This window comes from Trachinotus anak, unplaced genomic scaffold (assembly GCF_046630095.1).
Source record: "Trachinotus anak isolate AG129_WGS33_773 ecotype Australia unplaced genomic scaffold, CSIRO_AGI_Tana_v1 ptg000015l, whole genome shotgun sequence".
Classification (NCBI taxonomy): domain Eukaryota; kingdom Metazoa; phylum Chordata; class Actinopteri; order Carangiformes; family Carangidae; genus Trachinotus; species Trachinotus anak.
Genome location: NW_027273866.1, coordinates 12,823,678 through 12,845,611, shown reverse-complemented (window position 1 = coordinate 12,845,611; position 21,934 = coordinate 12,823,678). Strand labels below are relative to the sequence as shown.

The following is a 21,934-nucleotide window of genomic DNA, read 5'->3' as shown; positions in this document are numbered from 1 at the left end:
TGTCTGTGTTGTGGTTGTCTAACAGAAGCATCAGCAATTACTTTTTATCCAGTTTTGTGGTGCACTTTTTACAAATTGGTTGTTTTTAACTCTATATTTTAACAGGATGAAGGATTTGAGTCATCTGACGTCTGGATCTAAAGCAGCTCCAAGTCGCTCTGAGACTTCCTGTGTCAGAGAAACGCTGATTTTTAAGGTGAAACATGTTTTTACCAGATCAAATCACCAGGTCTGTTTGTTCGAGAGAAGAGGGAATAATTCAGCTCCAGGTAAAAAATAAAATAAACCTGAACAACTGACACTGGAGAAATCCAACCTGGGAGACACTGACTGCAATGAGTGTGAAGACAACAACTCCCATGATGCCATGCTACTTCATGACGTCACCAACACCTTTGACTGAGGGGCCCCCGAGCAGCATAAAATTATATATTGTGCATTTAAAGTTTTTTGAAACGCTTTGGTTTCCAGCTGCAGTATTTTTACTTCAGAACTCACAACCTGATCAAACTGATTTTCAGCTCCAGCACATAAATCTAAAACCCAGATGTGAAAGCAGCTGAGTGATGTTTCCCCTAAAAAAGGAATCAAAATGCAATGACTATGGTCTTTAGTCTCACTTTACTACCACCCCTGTACTCCTACAGTCCTGGGTTTACTGTACTGAAAGCTTCTCCAAACAAACAAGTCAGAAAGGAGTGAAATAAAAACCTGCCAGCAAAATAAATAAAAATCCGTTTCAACTTTCTTTCACCTCCTTGACATTTAAAATTTGTTTTTATTTTGGTAACATTAAAATATAATTTAAAATGTAAAATATGGCTACTGTCACTCCATCACTGTTTTGTGGTACCAGTAAGGTGTATTTGTAGTTTGAGTATTTCCATTTATACTCCACAGGCCTCAGGTTTACTCTGCATCATTTCAGCTGACATTATTTGATTAAAAGCAAATTTGTTGAACATTTGTACCGCTGGCACTTAATCCTCCATGTTGTGACCCTGTCTCCCTGAGGGCCCCAAATCTTTTGGTTTATACTGAGCTCATTTGTTGTGTTTGGTAATTAAGAGAGAAAACCTCAGGGGAGGTCGCAATAACCCATCACAGCAGTACCTTTCATTATCAGTTCATCTGACAATTATGTCCTTTCATAAATCGATTGTTTCGTGAATAAAAGTGATAAAAGGAACATTATTATTTCCAGGTGCTCAAATGAACATATTCAGATTGTCTATTTTATCTGATCAATAACCCAAATTTAGAGTTTATCATTATAGAAAGTAGAAAATAAATCACAAAAATGTACTTAAACGATCAAATGCTAATGAGAACAGCTGTCAATTAAATTAATTTAATGCAATTTGACTTATCAATGAATCATCAGAGTACAGGTTGGTTCCTGGGTGCCTGGGGAAAAATTAAACCACCAGGGGTCAACAGGGGCCCAGTGACAAGCTTTTGGCCCTGGGTCCTCTAGAGGGTTAATCCGGCCATGATAAAGGGTCACAACTGCTTTACACGGTTGCAGAGGCGCATTTGTTGAAGCGAAAGGCTGCTGGGAGACTCCTCATCCTCCTCCTCCTCCTCCTCCTCCTCTTCATCAGGACATGCTGACTCCTGCAGTGATTGTGCAGAACTTCACCGGCTAGCTACGTGGCACTGCTCAGCCCCCGGCGGCTAACTCTGGGTCCACATGTCGAGTCCTCCGTGGGTCGGGACTGGGGTCCAAGCCCTGAACTGTCCCACTTCTCCCCCCCCCCCCCCCCCCCCACCACCACATCTGGTTCATTATTCCTTTCCCCATTGAGTGGTTAGCCGGTTGAACAGCTGGACTCTCACATGGGGCTGTTGACAGCTGCTCTTTGGAGCTAACCGCGCTGCTAACCGGCAAAACTGACTCCCCAAGACCGCTAACCCGCCGCCCCCAGCCGGGCCGAGCCTCCGCTTGACCCCACAGACGCCGACACACATGAGGACAGCGTGTGTCGGTGGTGGACCTACCTTCGGTCCGGCGGAGTCCGACGGTAGCAACAACCTGCAGCCACGCCGAGACGCGTCCGGCTCCTCGCCGCGCACCTGCGAGCGTTTCCCCGCGATAACCGTGGTTTTTAAAGCGTGTCTCAGTCACCGCGACGCTTTTCCCACTGTGCCTCCCGTGGGTCTGTGTGTGTGTGGGGGGGGGGCACGGCGGCGTGACAGCCCTCAGAGCTTCGCTAAAAGCCGTAATATCGATGCAATCCTCCGCACAACACACCCAACATGTGCGTCCGGTGCTCGGAGGGGGACACGGACGAGACCATCACAGTCCGGAGGGGTGGCGCGGAGTCGGGATGGCGTTTGGTTTAAATAAACTCTGCACGGTGGCGATGTGTTTTGAAACGTGGGGTAGAAAAGAGTTGCGAGTTCAATGCTGGGTGTTAGATGAATGTGAAACCAGCTCACAGCGACAAATGTTGGCTAATAAAGTGTTAACGCCCGCGAAAGACTCCCCTGCTCATGGAAAGGCACTTCTACAGGTCGCCGCTTTTAAATGAACAGTAAAATCAAATGGACATAAAATAAAGATGTTGTTCATTCCCTGTGTTTATGTTCCGCGTTTTTGTTGCACTTTTGATGTTTAAATTCCGTTGTTATCCAAAAAATATCGACTTTTAATTAGAATCGTTAATATTAATATTAATAATTTATTATTATTATTATTATTATTATTATTATTAATTAGGGAAATATTCAGTGTTGCTCTGTTTTAATATTTAAACCCCACCCAGACTGACAAGTTTCACAAACAGGAGGCTCATTTTGTGTTTGCGCCACTGTATTTTTTTTTGTTTTTGATTCATATTTTATTCATATTTAAAGTGAAACGAAGTAGATACAACAGCATGAAATAACGTAATTTTCTTCAAATGTTTTTTAATTGTTACCTTTTATTTCTTAACCTTAAAATATGTATATAAAAGAATAAATAAACTAATTGTTGCATGTGCAAAAGTTTGAGGACCCTGCTATTTATCAGAGCTTCATTAACTTTGAGCTTAACTGACTCTCTGAAAAATAAAACTAAATGATGCAACAGGAGAGGCTATAAACAGATGTCAAAGCACTTTCACTGTCTGAAATGTCACTGTAGAAACAGCACATAATGGAAACCATGGAAGTCAAGACAAAATGTGGACCAATCATCTGAAGGAAATCTTACCTGTGACCTCACCTTTGGAAATTCAGTGTCTGAAACAGAAACTGAAAGTGAAAAGAGGCTGGTTTCTACAATAGGACAAGGATCCAAGGCAGACACCATGATGGACTTTACTGAAAATCTGTGTGTAGATCTTAAACAGACTAGAAATTTCTCAGAACCTTAAGTGTTCTGTAGGAAGAGACTGAAAATCCCTAAATCGGGAGCAGAAGGACTGATTATAAAAAGAGCTCTAAGCCGAAAGCTTATTTTTATCCTGAATTCGGTTTTCACTGTTTACTGAACGTCAGCAGAGAGAACAACTAGTGACAACGTGAGAAAGATTTGATCATATTGTACAGTGAAACTAAGAACAGGACCAAAAGAGAACCAAGAGAAACTCAGATCTCATTGGTCAGACTAATGGAGCAGCGTGGTGGGCGACATGACACAAACCGCTCTCTCTGAAAATGTCTCGCACATTAATGAGAAAAGATCACACATATTCAAAGGGATGGAGTAAAGTATGGAGAGCAAAGGGATGGTGGTGAAGGATTTGTGTCTTCAATGAGAAAAAGCAACAACATTGGGTCCATTTAACCAAACTGTGACAATAAATCAAGAAAGGAACAAACAAAACAAAAAAACACGACACAAATAATACAGAAACTAATTTTCTTTACTTGGAGAAATTGTACAGTATTTAGAAAACATTCTGGCAAACTTGAAACATGCTCACTCGTATAAACCCAACATTTTTCTACAGTTAATATAAAATATCACCATATTATCTGTAAGGTGACTTGGTGAGGATACAAATTGCAATCATATTCATTCTTTCCCTAATCTCTAACCCAAGTGTTTGATCAATTGTTGCTGTTTGTTATTTTTGTGTAACTGGCTCTGTTGTTGTGTTTAATAATTATGATTATTATACAACCCCCTACTTCCCCCAACATTCACACTCCCAACCAACCCGAGCATTGAATTCTGGTCTGACTATAAAAGTAAAAATTGTTAGATGTCAAGGATTCACACAATGAGTAACAGTGAATGTAAACAAATTTGTTTACAAAAAACTGCACAGTCAAAAATCAGTCTAAAAGGTGGTCCTGAGATATTACAGGTGTTTTGTGAGGTCACTCGCATTAACGAGGATATGACAGAGAGACGGACGAATAGTATTTCAAACAGTTCCTGTATGTGTTTGTGTATTTATGACATTCAGAAAGAGGGGTGACATTTATGACACAAAATATACCAACAATGTGTTTTCCATGTGTTTGGATGAAGCAAATGGGCTGCGTGACTGATTGTCTACACACGAGTTAAAAAAACAAAACTAGGTCAAAACCTAGAATGGCTGGACCCCTTATGGTCAAATCCTGATTTTATAACCATGACGTCGTCTGACATCTATTTACTTCAAACCCCTGAACGTGTCAGATTTTCCTGCAGTTTCTGAGCAGTCGGGAAACCAGAGTGGCTCAGTGGACTGCCTGAAAGAAGAGGTGTAGCCCTAAGCTCCTGGTCAGCATCCACTGACGGTCCAGTCATGTACCAGGTTTATACCCAGTCTGTTGGAAAAATAGTCCCTAAATCTAGCATCCTTGAGCTAAGTTAGCAACACTGCGGACTGTAAACACAGTCAGGGACACTCGAGGCTATAGGTCTGACCCTGCTGTTGCAGTCCAGCCAAAAAGCTTCATCTTACATCTCACACAGAGACAGTGACGACCCTACTCCGAACCCAGGGTAAAGAGGCTCAGTGAATGTGCAGGTGAAGGTGTGGAGGTGGATCAGTTTGTCAGAGGAGACGCCAAAGAAGGACAGAGTGCCGGCAGGCCAGTCAAGATGTAATGCTACTCTGTTAAAGACAGAGGAGGGAGATGGGTGTATGAAAGTTTGCTGGTTGTTGTGCCAGATGGCGTAACTTCCATCAGAGCAGGAAAGACTCCAGGACTTGTTGTTCCCTCCAAACCTGCAGTTAGCACTCTTTCCTCTTTCTATTCCTCTGTAAGTCACTGCTATATCAACCAGTCCTTTCCATTCGACCTCCCAGTAACATCGGCCACTCAGACCCTCCCTACACAGCAGCTGACAGCACTCAAACCTATCTGGGTGATCAGAATACGCCATGGCCTTCTGCACCTTCATCACCGATCTGTTGTCTTCAGACAGTTTGAGATTCCTGTGCGCTGTGTTGAGGTCCAGAGTGAGCTCACATGCATCTGATGGTGAGACAAGGACATGAATCAGGAGCAGTTCACGATCCAAGAAATTATAAATGGTTCATCTGCGCACTTTTTAATTTTCATGTGATGTATTTGTTGTTATGTTGTCAGTTTATTAGGAACAGCAAGCTAAAACTAATGCAGTTTAATACAACAGTCCTGTAATAAATCCTCCTTCATGAAGGTTTCAAAGTTAAGTTTTTAATCAAAGCAGTTTTAGAGAGCTGTAGATTTAACTGTGTGATCATTTTGGAAACTGCACTGTTTGTGCGGCCATTGACCTGGATTTAATGATACCAAGAGGTGTGTCTGGTATTTAGCCTACCCTCACTGATTTGAATGGGTTGGACAAAATAATAGGAACAACTGTCAACATAACATAATGTAGTTCAACAGCACCACAAACTACAGCCTCCAAAATGATCATACAGGTGAGTCAAATTTTTTATTTTTTACATTTTCTATATTTTGCACTACATTCCCCACATTTTTATTATTATAGTAAATATTCTACATATTTGTTGTAAATATTTTATTTTAATTTTTAACTTTTAATTTAACCTTTAATTGTACTCTTAGTTTATTTATGTTACTGTTTTGCACCAAACACCAGCACAAATTCCTTGTATGTGAAAACATACTTGGCAATATAACTGATTCTGATTGTGATTCAACATCTATCTAAAACAGTTTCAACAAAAACCAAACATTGAAAACTTTTTGCAAAGAAACAGAGCGCAGAAACATACTTCACCTGTTAAATTATTGGGGTTTCTGCTTTGACTATAAAGTACATGTGGCCTCCACTGTGTCCAAATGCAGTTGCTCAAATGGTTAAAATATGTAATATTCATATGTATTTCATGTCTTTGTCATATTCAGATACAGCCTAGACATTGAAACTACAGTGAAAGGTTTCAGTTTATGTAATGTTGCTATGTATGACCTCAGTATCACTATCAACAGATATTTTTTCTCTTTTATGCTTTTGTGTCCTCCCACTTAGATGACTGCAGTGCTGTTTATTCTTGCCAAGGCCAAGATGTCCCTACACTGGCATCTGAATAAATGTAGGATTCAAATCCAGACCCTCCTCCTCATATATATGGCCTTGAATGATTTTGCCCCATATCAGTGAACTACTTATGACTTACACCTCTGCTAAGCCCCTCAGGTCCTCTGCATGAGGCCTGCTGGGACTGTGAGTTTTCTCTCCTGGGTCCCAGGCTGTGGGACAGACAGTCTGACAGTCAGATGCTCTCTAGGGTGTTTCAAATCACAGCTGAAGACCTAACTTTTTAGCTGGATCGCAACAGTGGTCTATTGGAGTCTGGTTTGTTTAAAAAGAACTAAAAGTGAAAAAATCCTAATATTGTGTTGCTTTTAACTTTCTCTCTGTGTGTGATCATTTTACAAGTAAATACAGCCCAAATCACAGCACAATCTTTGTATGTACTTAGTGTTGGTTTTGTGATTTTGTCAAATGATGACATGGCTACAAAGTATGTATAAAGAAGTGGAAGTTAACTTGTAGTCTTAATAGGCCATATGACATGACCCAGTCATATACCGGGTTTTGACCTCGTCTTCTTTCTCAATGCTTTGTGTTTGAGTTATTATGTACACTATTTTGATTTGTAATGTCTCTAATGTTTGTTGTTTTTACTGTGCTATATCTCTTGTTGTGATGTTCCTTATGCCTCCACCACAGCTGTGGCCAGAGGCACTATGTTTTTAGGTTGTACATACATACGTACACCTGACTGCTCTCGTGAACCTATACCTCAGGAAAACCTTGAGGGAATTTCTTCAAATTTGGTACAAATGTTAATTTTTGACTCAAGGATGAAGTGATTAAAATTTGGTCGTCCCAGATCAAAGGTCAAGGTCACTGTGACCTCATAAAACAAATGTTTTGGTGTCCAAGGAGTCCATGTGAACTTTTAGTGCAAAATACAAAGACATTCTCTCAAGGCATTCCTGAGATATTGCATTCACGAGTATGGGATGGATGAACAGACGACCCAAAAACGTAATGTCTCCACCAAGGCTGCCACCAGCACAGAGGAATAACACAATTCTACTTACTTAAAAGATTGTATTAGTTTTAGCGAGGTGTTCTTAATAAACTGACAACTGAGTGCTTGTTTTCTGCTTGTATCTTGTTTCAAGATGAGATTTCAAATAAATAAATATGTATAGCATTCTCTCCGTGAATAAACCTGAAAACACACTTACATTTTTTCAGACCTGGTTTCAACAGTTCCTCTCCACAGTGGTCCAGCCTGAAATGGGACGGATCAGGGTGATGTCAGTGTCACACCACCACAGTCACGGACACATGGCCTTCCAATAACTCTTGTCCACATGCTCTGTTTTTTTGTTGTTTGTTTTTTTTGCTTGTATTAGTCTGCTGTATTAGTCTAAAGATACATCATCTAATAACAATAGCACAACTGAACACATCAACATCAAGCACATGGTTCAAAGCAGCGCGATATACGTTGCTTCACTGAGTGACTGAGCTTAAACTGGACTTATGGCTTTACGGTTGTTTGCCTCCACCAACCAGTGAAGCTGCAGGAAATATGGTCACAATCTCCCCTTCTGTTCCTGAGCTACATTGTTGAATAATGGCCAGAAAAAGGTTTTATTCCTGTTAGACATTTAAATTAAACTGCATCATAATTAGCGTATGAATTCTTAATTTATGGCCAAAAAATGTGTTCTTCAACTTTTTCTATTGTTGTTTTCAATAACAACACTGGGCTGGCTGTGGCTCAGGAGGTAGAGGGGGTTTTCCAGTAATCATAAAGGTCAAAGGTTAGAGGTCCTCCAGTTACTGAAGCCCAAATTGCCCCTGAGGGCTGTGTGAGTATGAGTGTGTGAATGGGATGTATGAATGTGTGAGTGAATGGGTGAATGGGACATGTAGTATAAAGCACTCTGAGTGGTCGATAAGAAAAGCACAGCCTGCAGCTCTGCAAACATGCTGGAGAAAACCCAAAATGGGCCAAGCTGAAGATTGGAGGTCATTTACTGTAAGTATACATTAGCTGGAGGAGGACAGTTAACATACCTAGACAAGCAAAGCAAAAACTACTAAAACATCAATGGCAAAACATAATTCAGCCACTTAGTTTCCAGCTCTAACGCTGCTACTGGGAACAGCCGGGCAGCCTCTTCATACCCGAGTTTTTCCAGCCTCCATCGTGGATTCTCCAGTCCAGCGGAGAGCACCTTCACTCCTGCGTCTCCTGGATGATTGTAGCTCAGGTCCAGCTCTCTCAGGTGGGAAGGGTTGGACTTCAGAGCGGAGGCCAGAGAAGAACAGCCTTCCTCTGTGACCTGACAGCCTGACAACCTACAAACACACAAATGGTAACATACATGTTAATATAAATAATGTGAGTATACTGTTCTTAAATATCTAGAGTTAAATTCCAGATGAAAACAACTGCAGACTCAAATATAACAGTTAAATGAGTTAACCATTTTGTATTTTCAGTAGAACCACTTACAGACTTCTTAACTTAAGATTTGACAGAATTTTGAACAAGACTAGGCCAAAACCTGGTACATGGCGGGACTAGCTTATAGGCTATCTGCATTCTACCTAGTATCAGCTGGTTTCCATGCAGTCAGCATAGAGAGGTGCGCCTGTGGAGGGAAAGCCAGAACTGGGCAACACTGGTGAGTCTCTTCTACATGAAGTAGCTAAGGTTTGTCCAAAACGTCACTAGATTCGTTGCTAGGGGCTATTTTGAGAAAAGCTCACTAAAGGGGTCTGAAGAGTTGGTTTTTCTAGTTAAAAGGTTCTTTTTTTAGCAACACTGCTGATTTGAGCCAAATCCTTTTGAAAGAGAAACAACTAATGGCGAAACTCAAACACTTATGGCCCTAATCAACCAATGACATAACCTTAACACTCAGTCAGTCAGCCAATGACAGATCTGTTTATAGGGCTGCACTGCTGCTGTGGTCAAGCCAATAATATCATAAGTGAAAGTGAATCAGCATCAAATGTTAGCAGGAAAATGATATAAGCAGAGGAACTCCTACACAAACTGATTTTGCTCTTTATGTTATGAAGGCTTTAAATGTTCATCCTGATGAACTCTTACCTGAGCGTTTCCAGTGTGCAGTGTTGACTTCCCAGTCCAACAGAGATCTGCTTCACTCCTGAATCCTGCAGGTCATTGTTACTCAGGTCGAGCTCTTTCAGACTAGAGGACTGCGAGCTCAGAACTGATGAGATGATTTGACAGGATTTCTCCCTGAAGTTGCTTTGATTCAATCTGGTAAGAGCAGAAATATTTGTTATTCAGGTGTCCAGGAATGTATTAATCTATAACAGGAAGAACTGTATGTGTTTCAGAAATCAGACGTGTGAGGCTCTAACCTCGCATGCTTTTGAAAAAGAAAATCAAAAAGGATCGAGACAGTTTTTATTTTGAGCCATGCCAATGCAATGATTTTATGAATGGCAATGTCAGATTGTCAAACCACTTTGATCCAGACTGAATGAAAAGTCAGCAAAGTTGATAGGATACATGTTGAGGGAACAGGAATGAATGAACCAAATTTCAGATCAGTGAACCGACCAGCTGACACTGCCCTCCACAGAACCAAGCTGTGACCTGTAAGTCACTTTGGATAAAAGCATCTGCCAAATGAGTAAATGCAAATGTAATGTAATGTTGTTAGCACTAAAATAGAGAAATATTAACATTTTAGAAGTTGAACTAACTTCATGAAGCTTTAATTATTATTTTGAAGATCTGCTTTTGCCAAAGATAGAACATCAACAGTAAATAGGAAGGTTCTGCAGTTTTGCACTTAATCAGTTTAACTTTTTTAGGCTTTGATTCTACTGAGAAACATTTAAATATCATATATATGTTACACTAATTACATTTCATCATTAAATATTGAGATTTTGCCAGAATGCCGAAGAATGTGTCAGTGTGGAAAATCTGGAACCACAAATCAGACATTATTCAACATAATTGTAGTTGCAGAACAACAAAAAAGCATCATAAACTGCTCCAACCTGAGAGTTTCCAGTCTACAGTGTGGACTCCTCAATTCACCAGAGAGAAGCTTCACATTTGATTCCAGCATGTGGTTGTTACTCAGGTCCAGTTCCCTCAGACTGGAGGACTTGGAGCTGAGAACGGAGGCCAGAGCTTTACAGCTCTGATTTGTAAGCTTGCAGCCTCTCAACCTGAGGAAGCAGTAAAAAGAATGAACTCAAATAACATTTCCTGTGTAATGTAAACTAAATACTAGCTGGTCTATTGAACGCTACAACAGGCCAGAAAAAAAAAAAAAAACATTCAAAAATCTAACCTGAGAGTTTCCAATCTACAGTCTGAACACTTCAGGGCATCTGAGAGCTGCTTCACTCCCATATCCTGCAGGTTGTTGTAACTCAGATCCAGCTCTTTCAGAGAAGAGGACTGGCAGGTGAGAACTGAGGCCAGAGCTTCATAACTTCTTTGTGAAAGGTTACAGTTACTCATCCTTAAGAGGAAATTATAGAAAACAGAGTTATTTCTTTTTCTCCTCCTATTTAGAGACAGCAGTGTTTAAAATACTGAATATTCAATATATTCAATTTAACCTATTATCTTAAAACCTACACAGATTTTTTGGAGGCTTTGACCACTGGCAGCAGTCTGAGGAGACCCAGTTCTGAAGCTGAATATTTGGTCAGGTCAAACACATTCAGATCTTGTCCTGATGATAGTAAGATGAAGACCAGAGCTGACCACTGAGCAGGAGAGAGTTTTTCTGTGGAAAGTCTTCCTGAGCTCAGGTACTGTTGGATCTCCTGCTCTAGCGAGTGATCGTTCAGCTCATTCAGACAGTAGAACAGATTGATGTTTCTCTCTGCAGAGGGATTCTCCCCAGTCTTCTTCTTGACGTACTCAATCATTTCGTTATTGGTTTGTGGTCTCACTCCTGATCCTGTCACTAGGCCTCGTAGAAGAATCTGATTGGTCTGCAGAGACAGACCAAGTAGGAAGCGGAGGAACAAGTCCAGGTGTCCATTTGGACTCTGTAAGGCTTTGTTCACTGCAGTTTGGTGAAGGCACTTTAGGCCAGATTGCACATTGGCTGCGTCAGACCTCTGACAGACTGTTTCTTCTTCTGAGAAGAGATTAACACCAGTGTTAATGAAGGTCAGATGGACATGAAGAGCAGCCAGAAACTCCTGAACACTCAGATGAACAAAGCAGAACACCTTGTCCTGGTACAGCCCTCTCTCCTCTTTAAAGACCTGTGTGAACACTCCTGAGTACACTGAGGCTGCTCTGATATCGATGCCACACTCTGTCAGGTCTGTGTCATAGAAGATCAGGTTTCCTTTCTGCAGCTGCTCAAAAGCCAGTTTTCCCAGGGACTCGATCATCTTCCTGCTCTTTGGATTCCAGTGGGAATCGGTCTCAGCTCCTCCATCATACTTGACGTTCTTCAGTTTGGACTGAACCACCAGGAAGTGGATGTACATCTCAGTCAGGGTCTTGGGCAGCTCTCCTCCCTCTCTGGTCTTCAACACATCCTCCAGAACTGTAGCAGTGATCCAGCAGAAGACTGGGATGTGGCACATGATGTGGAGGCTTCGCGATGTCTTGATGTGGGAGATGATCCTGCTGGCCTGCTCCTCATCTCTGAACCTCTTTCTGAAGTACTCGTCCTTCTGTGGGTCATTGAACCCTCTGACCTCTGTCACCATGTCAACACATTCAGGAGGGATCTGATTGGCTGCTGCAGGTCGTGTGGTTATCCAGAGGCGAGCAGAAGGAAGCAGTTTCCCCCTGATGAGGTTTGTCAGCAGCACATCCACTGAGGTGGACTCTGTGACATCAGTCAGGATCTCATTGTTGTGGAAGTCCAGAGGAAGTCGACACTCATCCAGACCGTCAAAGATGAACACAACCTGGAACTCTTCGAACCTGCAGATTCCTGCTTCTTTGATTTCAGTGAAGAAGTGATGAACAAGTTCCACCAAGCTGAACTTTTTGTCTTTCAGCAGATTCAGCTCTCTGAACGTGAAGGGAAATGCAAACTGTATATTGCGGTTGGTTTTGTTTTCAGCCCAGTCCAGAGTGAACTTCTGTGTTAAGATTGTTTTCCCAATGCCAGCCACTCCCGTCGTCAACAGAATTCGTGCAGGTTTATCTCTTCCGGGTGTGCATTTAAAGATGTCTTGACATTTAATGGTTGTTTCTGGTCTGTCTGGTTTCCTGGATGCTGTTTCAATCTGTCTGACCTCATGTTCATCATTGACCTCTCCAGTCCCTCCCTCTGTGATGTAGAGCTCTGTGTAGATCTGATTCAGAAGGGTTGGGTTTCCTGCTTTAGCGATCCCCTCAAACAAACACTGGAACTTCTTCTTCAGATTAGATTTGACTTTACGCTGGCAAATGGCAGCAGGCCATTCTGAGTGAGCAAACAACAAATAGGGTCAATGAGCAGATGATACAGTGAACAGTTTAGAATAAATGTGGGTTTTAAAGAAACAGTACGGAGGAGCTATGCTAAGTTAGTTTAGCTGGTTGGTTTAGGTTTGAGGTTGTGACCCAATTCAAATAAGAGCAATAAGATCTGCACCTAAACAGAACACCACATATCCTACAGCAACAGACAACTGAATGTGATTGTGTGTTTGTCCACAGGTCAACATACTGTTGACACATTATAAAAATGCAGTCTCATAAACTGTCTAGATGGATGTACAGTGCATCTGGAAAGTATTCACAGCGCTTCACTTTTTCCACATTTTGTTATGTTAAAGCCTTATTCCAAAATGGATTAAATTCATTTTTACCTCAAAATTCTACACACAATACCCCATAATGACAAAGTGAAAAAAGTTTGCTTGAAACTTTTGCAAATATATTAAAAATAAAAAACAAAAATATAACATGTACATAAGTATTCACAGCCTTTGCTCAATACTTTGTTGAAGCACCTTTGGCAGCAATTACAGCCTCAAGTCTTTTTGAGTATGATGCTACAAGCTTGGCACACCTATTTTTGGGCAGTTTCTCCCATTCTTCTTTGCAGAACCTCTCAAGCTCCATCAGGTTGGATGGGCAGCGTCGGTGCACAGCTGTTTTCAGATCTCTCCAGAGATGTTCAAATGGGTTCAAGTCTGGGCTCTGGCTGGGCCACTCAAGGACATTCACATAGTTGTCCCGAAGCCACTCCTTTGTTATCTTGGCTGTGTGCTTAGGGTCGTTGTCCTGTTGGAAGATGAACCTTCGCCCCAGTCCGAGGTCCAGAGCGCCCTGGAGCAGGTTATCAAGGATGTCTCTGTACATTGCTGCATTCATCTTTCCCTCGACCCTGACTAGTCTCCCAGTTCCTGCTGCCGAAAATCTTTGTTTCATCAGACCAGAGAATTTTGTTTCTCATGGTCTGAGAGTCCTTCAGGTGCCTTTTGGAAAACTTCAGGCGGGCTGTCATGTGCCTTTTACTGAGGAGTGGCTTCCGTCTGGCCACTCTACCATACAGGCCTGATTGGTGGAGTGCTGCAGAAATGGTTGTCCTTCTGGAAGGTTCTCCTCTCTCCACAGAGCAACGCTGGAGCACTATCAGAGTGACCATGGGGTTCTTGGTCACCTCCCTGACTAAGGCCCTTCTGCCCCGATCGCTCAGATTGGCCGGGCAGCCAGCTCTAGGAAGAGTCCTGGTGGTTCCAAACTTCTTCCATTTACAGATGATGGAGGCCACTGTGCTCACTGGGACCTTTAATGCTGCAGAGATTTTTCTGTACCCTTCCCCAGATCTGTGCCTCGATACAATCCTGTCTCAGAGGTCTACAGACAATTCCTTGGACTTCATGGCTTGGTTTGTGCTCTGACATGCACTGTCAACTATGGGACCTTATATAGACAGGTGTGTGCCTTTCCAAATCATGTCCAATCAACTGAATTTACCACAGGTGGACTCCAGTCAAGTTGTAGAAACATCTGAAGGATGGTCAGTGGGAACAGGATGCACCTGAGCTCAATTTTGATGGTCATGGCAAAGGCTGTGAATACTTTTGTACATGTGATTTTTTTATTTTTAATATATTTGCTAAAATTTCAAGCAACCTTTTTTCACTTTGTCATTATGGGGTATTGTGTGTAGAATTTTGAGGTAAAAAGTGAATTTAATCCATTTTGGAATAAGGCTGTAACATAACAAAATGTGGAAAAAGTGAAGCGCTGTGAATACTTTCCGGATGCACTGTAAATAAAATATGTACAAGCTGGTGTCTAGTTAAGAAGTTATGAGCCACACTTAGAGTAACATGAGGGTGATCCCAGTCAGTTCCACATAGCTACTGTATATAGCATTATGCAGCGTGTGCAACAACGAGAGCACTGGAGTTGAACTGTACTCTGTAATACTCTGTGTTTGAAGATATCCTGAACTGAGGTATTCTAATCAATACTGAGAGGAGAAGTCAGATCTGTGCTTCCCTAACACAATACAACATCATCCTTGAACCCACTGGGTTTGCAATAACTTATTATCACATAACCTGACACTGTTTTTACCAAATTAAACAGACTTACAAGGATCGTAACATGATCCTGTGCAGCTGGTGGTGAGATCAAGTTGAAGAGATGGCTTGTATTTGATGAACAGTTAAATATAATTTTAATATGTAGGACATTTCAAGCTGATGCTCAGGAATTGGTGTGTAGCTCTGCCATGAAGTGTTTGGACTTGGCCCAGGCACAGTTTAACCCATGCTAAGGACTTGTACAGACCTTCCTAAATCAGCGACCGTTAAATTTATGATAGTTTAGAAATGTAGTCATCTTCTAAAACTGTTAAAATCCTCTTACTGCTCTGCAGAATGTCGGCCAGCACCTCCAGCTTCATTCTCTTCAGGAAGTGCAGTGTGATCTTCAGAAATGCCTTTGAGCTGCTCCTCTTCTGCTCTTCTTTGTCACTGTTCATCACTTCCTTATCCTCCCTCTGCCCCTCGACAGATTCTACATAATCTGGTGTCAGAACTCTCCGGAACATCTTCAGCTCATTCTTCACAAAAGTGACAATGGTCTTCTCAAGCAGCTGGAACATAAAATATAATGAAATATTGATTCTAAACTCATAGAATACAATAGTATTTCCACTTTGCACAGATTAAAGACGTACTAACCTAAAAAGCTCAGTATGGACACTATTATTGATATAATGGACATTAACATTTGTAAAAGAGGAGAAAGGTATTGTTGCACATTTACAGACCATAAAAACAGAGTTCATGTCCATTTGATCCAGCAGGGCAGACTGACCACTGGGAACTTCTGACCTCTTCTGGTGGATTCTGTGGAGGCATCCTGATATATTAGCTTCTATCATATCTTGACTTACATACAAACAAGTGTTAAATCTCTATTAAACGTCCAGCAGAGGGGACAACCGTATAAACCTGTTGTTCAGAGCACATACTTCCTTGTAATCTGACAGTATCATACATTTGTTAGATACTATATTTGTTAGACACTGGTCGTTAATCATCACAGTCAATCAGTCAATACAGCTTTAAAACCTCTGCACAGGGGTTTTCAGTAATTTTGCCCACCTGTCAGGACTGTATAGACATGAAGAGGCTCTTTCTTAACTTGCCTAATAGATATATTTAATTTTCCTTGAGGCAGTGCACAAGTCAAGCCATCAAAAGTCTTACTGTACATCCCTGGTATATCCCCACCCCCACAGGTTTTTTCTCATTTTCAGAGTTCTTCATATTTTCTGGCAGCTATTTGTCAGACTTTGCACGGCTCCCTCCGGAGCCATGAGCGCAAGACCTGTAAATACACTGACGTGTCAAATCAGTGGTGTTTCCCTTTAATAGTTAGTCACTATTCCAGTGAAGATGCCCAGTGTCAGCTTGTATCAGACTGGGTGTATTGGGCAGTTAGACTCCCACCTGTCCATGTGTGTGACTGTTTAAGTGTGAGGATGAAAAAATTGCTTTGTGCTCAGAAAGGGTGGGTAAATACAAATTTAAAATGAAATATCTCATACTTCAGTTTGTTCTGTTTTCATATTCACATAATCCTCACCCTTGATCAGTAGAACGGCGTCCATCTTTGAATGTTAGAGGTGGATCCATTGACGTGTCACTCCTCATGGACACAGAGCTCGGTACAGGAGATGTTTCTCTTCTCAACTTTTTCCTGAAACAAACACAGGAAATCATTTACACTGCACACAGTGGACACTAAGACTGAGAATTAATTTGTTCCACTTACTTTATAAATTCACTTTTAACTGTCTTTATTTATTTCAGAGTGTGTGTGTTTCTGTGAGTTAGATTTTAATGTTAGTAGAAACTTACTTCTTTTTATGACAGCAGTGTCTTTTTTTTAAATCGATCAGGTGACCTTTTGATATATTCACATAATCCTCACCTTTGATCAGCAGAACGGCGTCCATCTTTGAATGTTAGAGGTGGATCCATTGACCTGTCACTCCTCATGGACACACAGCTGAGTTCAGGAGATGCTGATCTCTCCAAAGAGAGTCTGGTAGAAAAGAGGAAAACCACCAAGGTGGGAAAATAACTTGTCAGCCATCCTGACTCACCAGCTGCTGTAATATGTGAGTGAATGATGAAAGCAATGATGGAAGTTTTCATATTCACATAATCCTCACCTTTGATCAGCAGAACGGCGTCCATCTTTGAATGTTAGAGGTGGATCCATTGACGTGTCACTCCTCATGGACAAAGGGCTCATTGCAAGAGATGTTTCTCTTCTTGACTTTTTCCCGAAACAAACACAGGAAATCATTTACACTGCACACACTGGACACTAAGACTGAGAACTATTCTGTTACACTTACTTCATAAATTCACTTTTAAGTATCTTTATCTATTTCATTTCATTTCAGAGTGTATATGTTTCTGTGAGTTTTGTTAATGTTAGTAGAAACTTACTTCTTTTTATGAGGGGAGTGTCTTCTTTTAAAATCGATCAGGTGACCTTTTGACCTGTCGCTCCTCATGGACACAGGGCTCAGTACAGGAGATGTTACTCTTATAAACATTTTACTGAAACAAACACAGGAAATCATTTACACTGCACACAGTGGACACTCAGACTGAGAATTATTCTGTTCCACTTACTTTACACACTCACTCAGCACTTTATTAGGAACACTATACTAACACTGGGTAGTTCCCCCCTTCATTCTCAAACAGCCACAGCTCTTTCTGTCATAGATTCCTCAAGATATTGAAACTTTACTCTGAGACCCTGCTCCATGTTGACATGATAACATCACAGCATTTCTGCAGATTTGTCAGCTGCACATTCATGCTGCCAATCTCCTGTTCTCCTTGTGTGGGCTGGGGTACAGAGTAGATGTATTGAACAACCCACATAGATGTTCAAGGCACCTTCTCCCTTATTCTCTCCTATAAGGTTCAGTTCTCCAAAACTATTTAAAAAATGGTTTCTTATTTACTCCCAGTGGTATCTAGCTAGGCAAGGGTTTTACTATGACAAAACTGCCTCAGATTTTTGCAGCCTTCTTACTGAATTTTCCTACTAGCATAGTGCACAGTGCACATTCATATCATATTAATAATAGGACCTTCAATATCTGGATCAAGTATCTAATGATCAATAAGGTGTTCCAAAGTTAGTAAAAAACTAATATGAACCAACAAAATCTTCTGCAGACAAAATACAAACATCTGTTGTCATGCAGATTACACACAAGCACATGTCCCAATAATGCCTTGTGTTATGTTAATCGTTATCGTTTAATAAAGTTATCATAAAGTTGTAACTCTTCTGCTTTGTGTGTGTGTATGTGTGCAAAGAATTCATGCATGCAGCAACATTTAACAGTACTGTTGTGTTTGTCTCTTTGAAATCAATGATACAACCTGCCTGCAGACATGATCATGGACTTTATACTATGTACTTGCACTGTAGCCTAATCATCGGCCACATAGTCTGCATGGATGTTGGAAGCCCTGTGAAATAGCCCTTTCTGTGGTTTTGATATATATGAAAAAAGATTTCACAAATCTGAAACTGCGTTTTAAACAATCTCTGCACTCTCCTTGTTAATCTAGTCAAGACTTCCCAAGTCTATATATTGTGATTTTTGATATAGACCTGGTCTGATATGGTCTAGCAGGTCAAAAAACAAAAAAACAAAAAAAAAAAGAAAACAACTGTAAAACCTGTTGTTCTATTTTCACAAACTGTGTCAATTTCCCTTTCTAGAAAATGAAAATAGTACAAATATCGTTTACCCGTGTTTCCTAAAATTAAAAAATATATGAATTCAGGTTTTGAGAAGTGAAAATATACACTTGCATCCGAATATTTGTGCAGACAAACTATAAATTCACACTCCCTTCCGAAACTTACGGGACATTTCCGCATCTGTGCATCTGTGCCTGAACAAAAGTTTCTTCTCCTTCCCAAACCAGTTGTGATGGCTGTAATGCTGGACTATTATTAGACTAACGTTAGAGCCATTACCACAGGTGTTATCATGTTGGTTCAAGTGTAAACGCGTAGTTACAATACCTTTTACATCGGCATCACCAGTGAGAGGGAACCAGAGTCCGTCACAAAGTGGCTTTAAAGGCCTCTACCTGAAGTGCTCGACTCATTTCCATTTCCGGTAACTACGTCACTCGGCTGTCTCCACCCCCCCGCACCTTGAGGAGACAACACCTGAGTCCACCATGGCTGCATCGATGGAGTCACTTTATTCCAATGGAATGAATTTTCACAAGCCACAGAACATGTTACGAACATTTTGACATCGAAATGTCATTTTTCAGACCAGCACATTTAATTAACTTTATTCGAGACCTGTCTCTGGCGCAGCAACACACTCTCGCGAGATCTCGCAACACAATCTCCTCTCTGTCGGTTCTTGTCCGGTCTCACTGCTGCAGACCACAGTTTCCAACTTAGGCCATTTATGTGTGAAACCATGAATTAAAAGTTGAACCTTCAATAAAACTTCTATAAGACTATGACTGTTACTATGATTTGTTTTTGGAGGAAAAACTGAGTGTTGTTAGTGTGATACTCACAAAAGTATTTTTGTTGAGATTATTATTGTTTAATTTCCTCTGAAGTTACTGTTTGGTTTTTGGCCACTGCTATTATCTCATTTTATTATTTTATTCTGCTAAGTAAGAATAAGAAAGACAAACACACAATGACTTGAGGTTGCGAGAAATGGACACTGGTATGTATTCGGTATGTATGAAAATAAGTGTGCGTGTGTGTTACGTTGTTCCGAAATGGGCATTTGTGGGCTAATGTGTGGAAAGTTTTATTATTGTGTGTGGAGTGTGTATTCAAAATGTGGGATAGTTCAACTGCAAGAGAGATTCCTTCTGTTATATCAAGTGAATACTTACAATATGTACTTTATGTACAGTTATTCCTCTTTGGGTGAGAGGGTAGACAATGTGTGGATGAGAAGTGAGTGCATGATTGATGATAGATTACATGATTGATGATAGATTACATGATTGGTGATAATAGTTGACATGATTAAGGGAAAATGTAATGTTTATTTTTGGTTTAATACAAGTTTATTTAGATACCACTGCTTTAATGCAAACAAAAATAACAGAATTGATTCATTGTTGCAGTTGAAAGTTCAGCATGTGAACGCGAGAATAAAATATAATCCAATGGACCTGGAAAATGAGCAGTAGCTGTCCTGTGTCTCTCATTTCTGTCCTGTGTTTCCAGTTTCCAGCGCTCCAGTGGGGATTATCTATATATCTGTTAGCGAAGGCCTAGCTGGGACCCGCTACATTAGACCGAAGAGATCTTGTACTGGGTCCATCAAAACGAGCGGGAAAATCAGGCGCAAATTCATCCTGTATCTAGTGCTGTGACATCACGATTGCACCCACTTAAGAGACAGGAAATTTATACCATTTTATACTTGGATGTGATTCATACCATGTTCAAAACATATTAAATCTACATGGAAAGTAATAAATCAACACAGCAGAGAAAAGGCTAAATCAGAGCTACCTTCAGTCTTTTTGATGGTGAAAATTCTTTGAACAAGCCATTTGGTAGAGCTCAAAAGTGTAACACATTTTTTTGTCCACATTGGCTGTGAATTAGCAAATAAAATTCCTGTTTGTCATGATAATGCACTGGATTTTATTCCAAGAAATGTTCCTGTTATTTCTTCCTGAAAGCCCCCTGATATTCAAGAAATAAATGACATGATTGATGAACTAAAAATATCTTCAGCTGGTCATGACAACAAACAGGTGAAATACTCAATATTGCAATCACTTACTCATATCTTTTCCCTGTCTTTGAAAACACACGTTGCACCAGAGGATCTAAAAATTTTAATAATTATAGACCCATATCTATTTTACCAGGTTTTTTTCAAAATATTAGAAATAAAATATGTGTTTTTGCATTTTGTTAGGATTGCAACCCAATCAGAATCACATTTTTCATCTGCTCCTTCATTTCAGAAACTGCTGATTCTCACTATTTATATTAATATTTTTCAAATATGCATTTTTATTTATAAGATATATTCAATCAAAGGGAATATTCTCGAGCATTTATAGACTTATTTTAAAGCAAACTCACAGGTCCATTCTTATTCAACTCATCAATATTCTGATCAATTTTCAATAAGATTTAGGAGAATCAAATTATGGAATGGCTTTCTCCATTTGGCAAAGAACTGTTTCTTTATAAAATGTTACAAAAGATTTTTTAAAAACCAGTTTAAAGTGGTTTTATAAATGTTTTTTCCCATCTATTACTGTTTTGTCTTTGCTCATATTACCATTTATTATTACTATTGCTCATAAACTCATACACTTAACATTCTCACATTTTCTGCTCTTATTTTGATATTTTGCTATCGTTATAATTTTATTATATATATTTTGAATCTATTAGTCTCTCAGCATTTTGATGCAGTCACATCATTTTCTTATACGCTCATTTTTGTCTTTTTACACTTTTATGATTTTTCAACATTATTTAGGTGGAGACTTTAAATAAGCCCATTCTGACTTTTGCCTCACTGTGTGCTATTTGTTTCTTCACTTTCTGCATATTTTAAATTGTGCAAAATAAATAAAAACTAAAACTTAACATGTATTTATTTCAGTGTGTGTTGTTCTTTATTCATTTCCTTACCTGTGTGGAATGAGGGCTGCTGGTAAGTTCTCCCATCTCTGCAGAGGACTCCTAGAGTGACCGTTGGGTTCTTGGTCAGTTGACCTAAACCTTTCGTCCCTGGTTACAGTTTGGTTGGACAGCCAACTCTGAGAGTCCTCCTGGGTCCAGACTTCTTTCATTTCACAATTATTGAGGCTGCTGTGCTCCTGGGAACATTCATAGCTAATATATGTGTGTGTGTAAGAGATGGTTTGATAAAGCACCTGAATCATACATCTTAATATCACGTCAGTGTTTGCTCTCAGTTCTGTGCATTCTTCAAAACAACACAAACAACATCACAAACG

General features: G+C 40.3%; 2 protein-coding genes across 5 annotated transcripts in view; both read right to left on the bottom strand.

Annotated features, from left to right (window-relative positions):
* Positions 1–2,261, bottom strand: part of brf1a (BRF1 general transcription factor IIIB subunit a) — a 118,548-nt gene extending 116,287 nt beyond the window's left edge. Inside the window, exon 1 of the mRNA XM_071498877.1 lies at positions 2,002–2,261. The gene's annotated coding sequence lies outside the window, so the exon portion shown is untranslated. The remainder of the gene's footprint in view (positions 1–2,001) is intronic.
* A 2,565-nt stretch (positions 2,262–4,826) lies between these two features.
* LOC139633291 (NLR family CARD domain-containing protein 3-like) lies at positions 4,827–19,304 on the bottom strand. Of its 4 annotated transcripts, none has more exons than XM_071498872.1 (14): positions 18,978–19,304; positions 17,366–17,479; positions 17,083–17,196; positions 16,839–16,952; positions 16,491–16,604; positions 15,670–15,748; positions 15,264–15,492; positions 11,055–12,858; positions 10,762–10,935; positions 10,463–10,636; positions 9,534–9,707; positions 8,600–8,773; positions 7,648–7,694; positions 4,827–5,406 (listed from the first exon to the last, which is right to left on the bottom strand). In XM_071498872.1, exons 2-14 carry the CDS (start codon positions 17,473–17,475, stop codon positions 4,886–4,888), a joined length of 3,828 nt encoding a protein of 1,275 aa, XP_071354973.1. In that variant the 5' UTR covers positions 17,476–17,479; positions 18,978–19,304; the 3' UTR covers positions 4,827–4,885. The 4 variants fall into 4 exon arrangements, with proteins under 4 accessions (XP_071354973.1, XP_071354972.1, XP_071354974.1 ...); XM_071498871.1 differs by lacking the exon at positions 18,978–19,304 and adding an exon at positions 18,816–18,966; XM_071498873.1 differs by lacking the exons at positions 16,491–16,604; positions 18,978–19,304 and having other exon boundaries at positions 17,366–18,808.
* Between the last annotated feature and the right edge of the window lie 2,630 nt (positions 19,305–21,934).

Coding starts and splice junctions, on each gene's coding strand:
- LOC139633291 (XM_071498871.1), bottom strand. CDS start 18,838: ATGCACAGATGCGGAAATGTCCC. Junction 16,953..17,082: donor CGCCGTTCTGCTGATCAAAG/GTGAGGATTATG, acceptor CTTTTCTACCAG/ACTCTCTTTGGAGAGATCAG. Junction 10,936..11,054: donor AAAGCCTCCAAAAAATCTGT/GTAGGTTTTAAG, acceptor TTTCCTCTTAAG/GATGAGTAACTGTAACCTTT.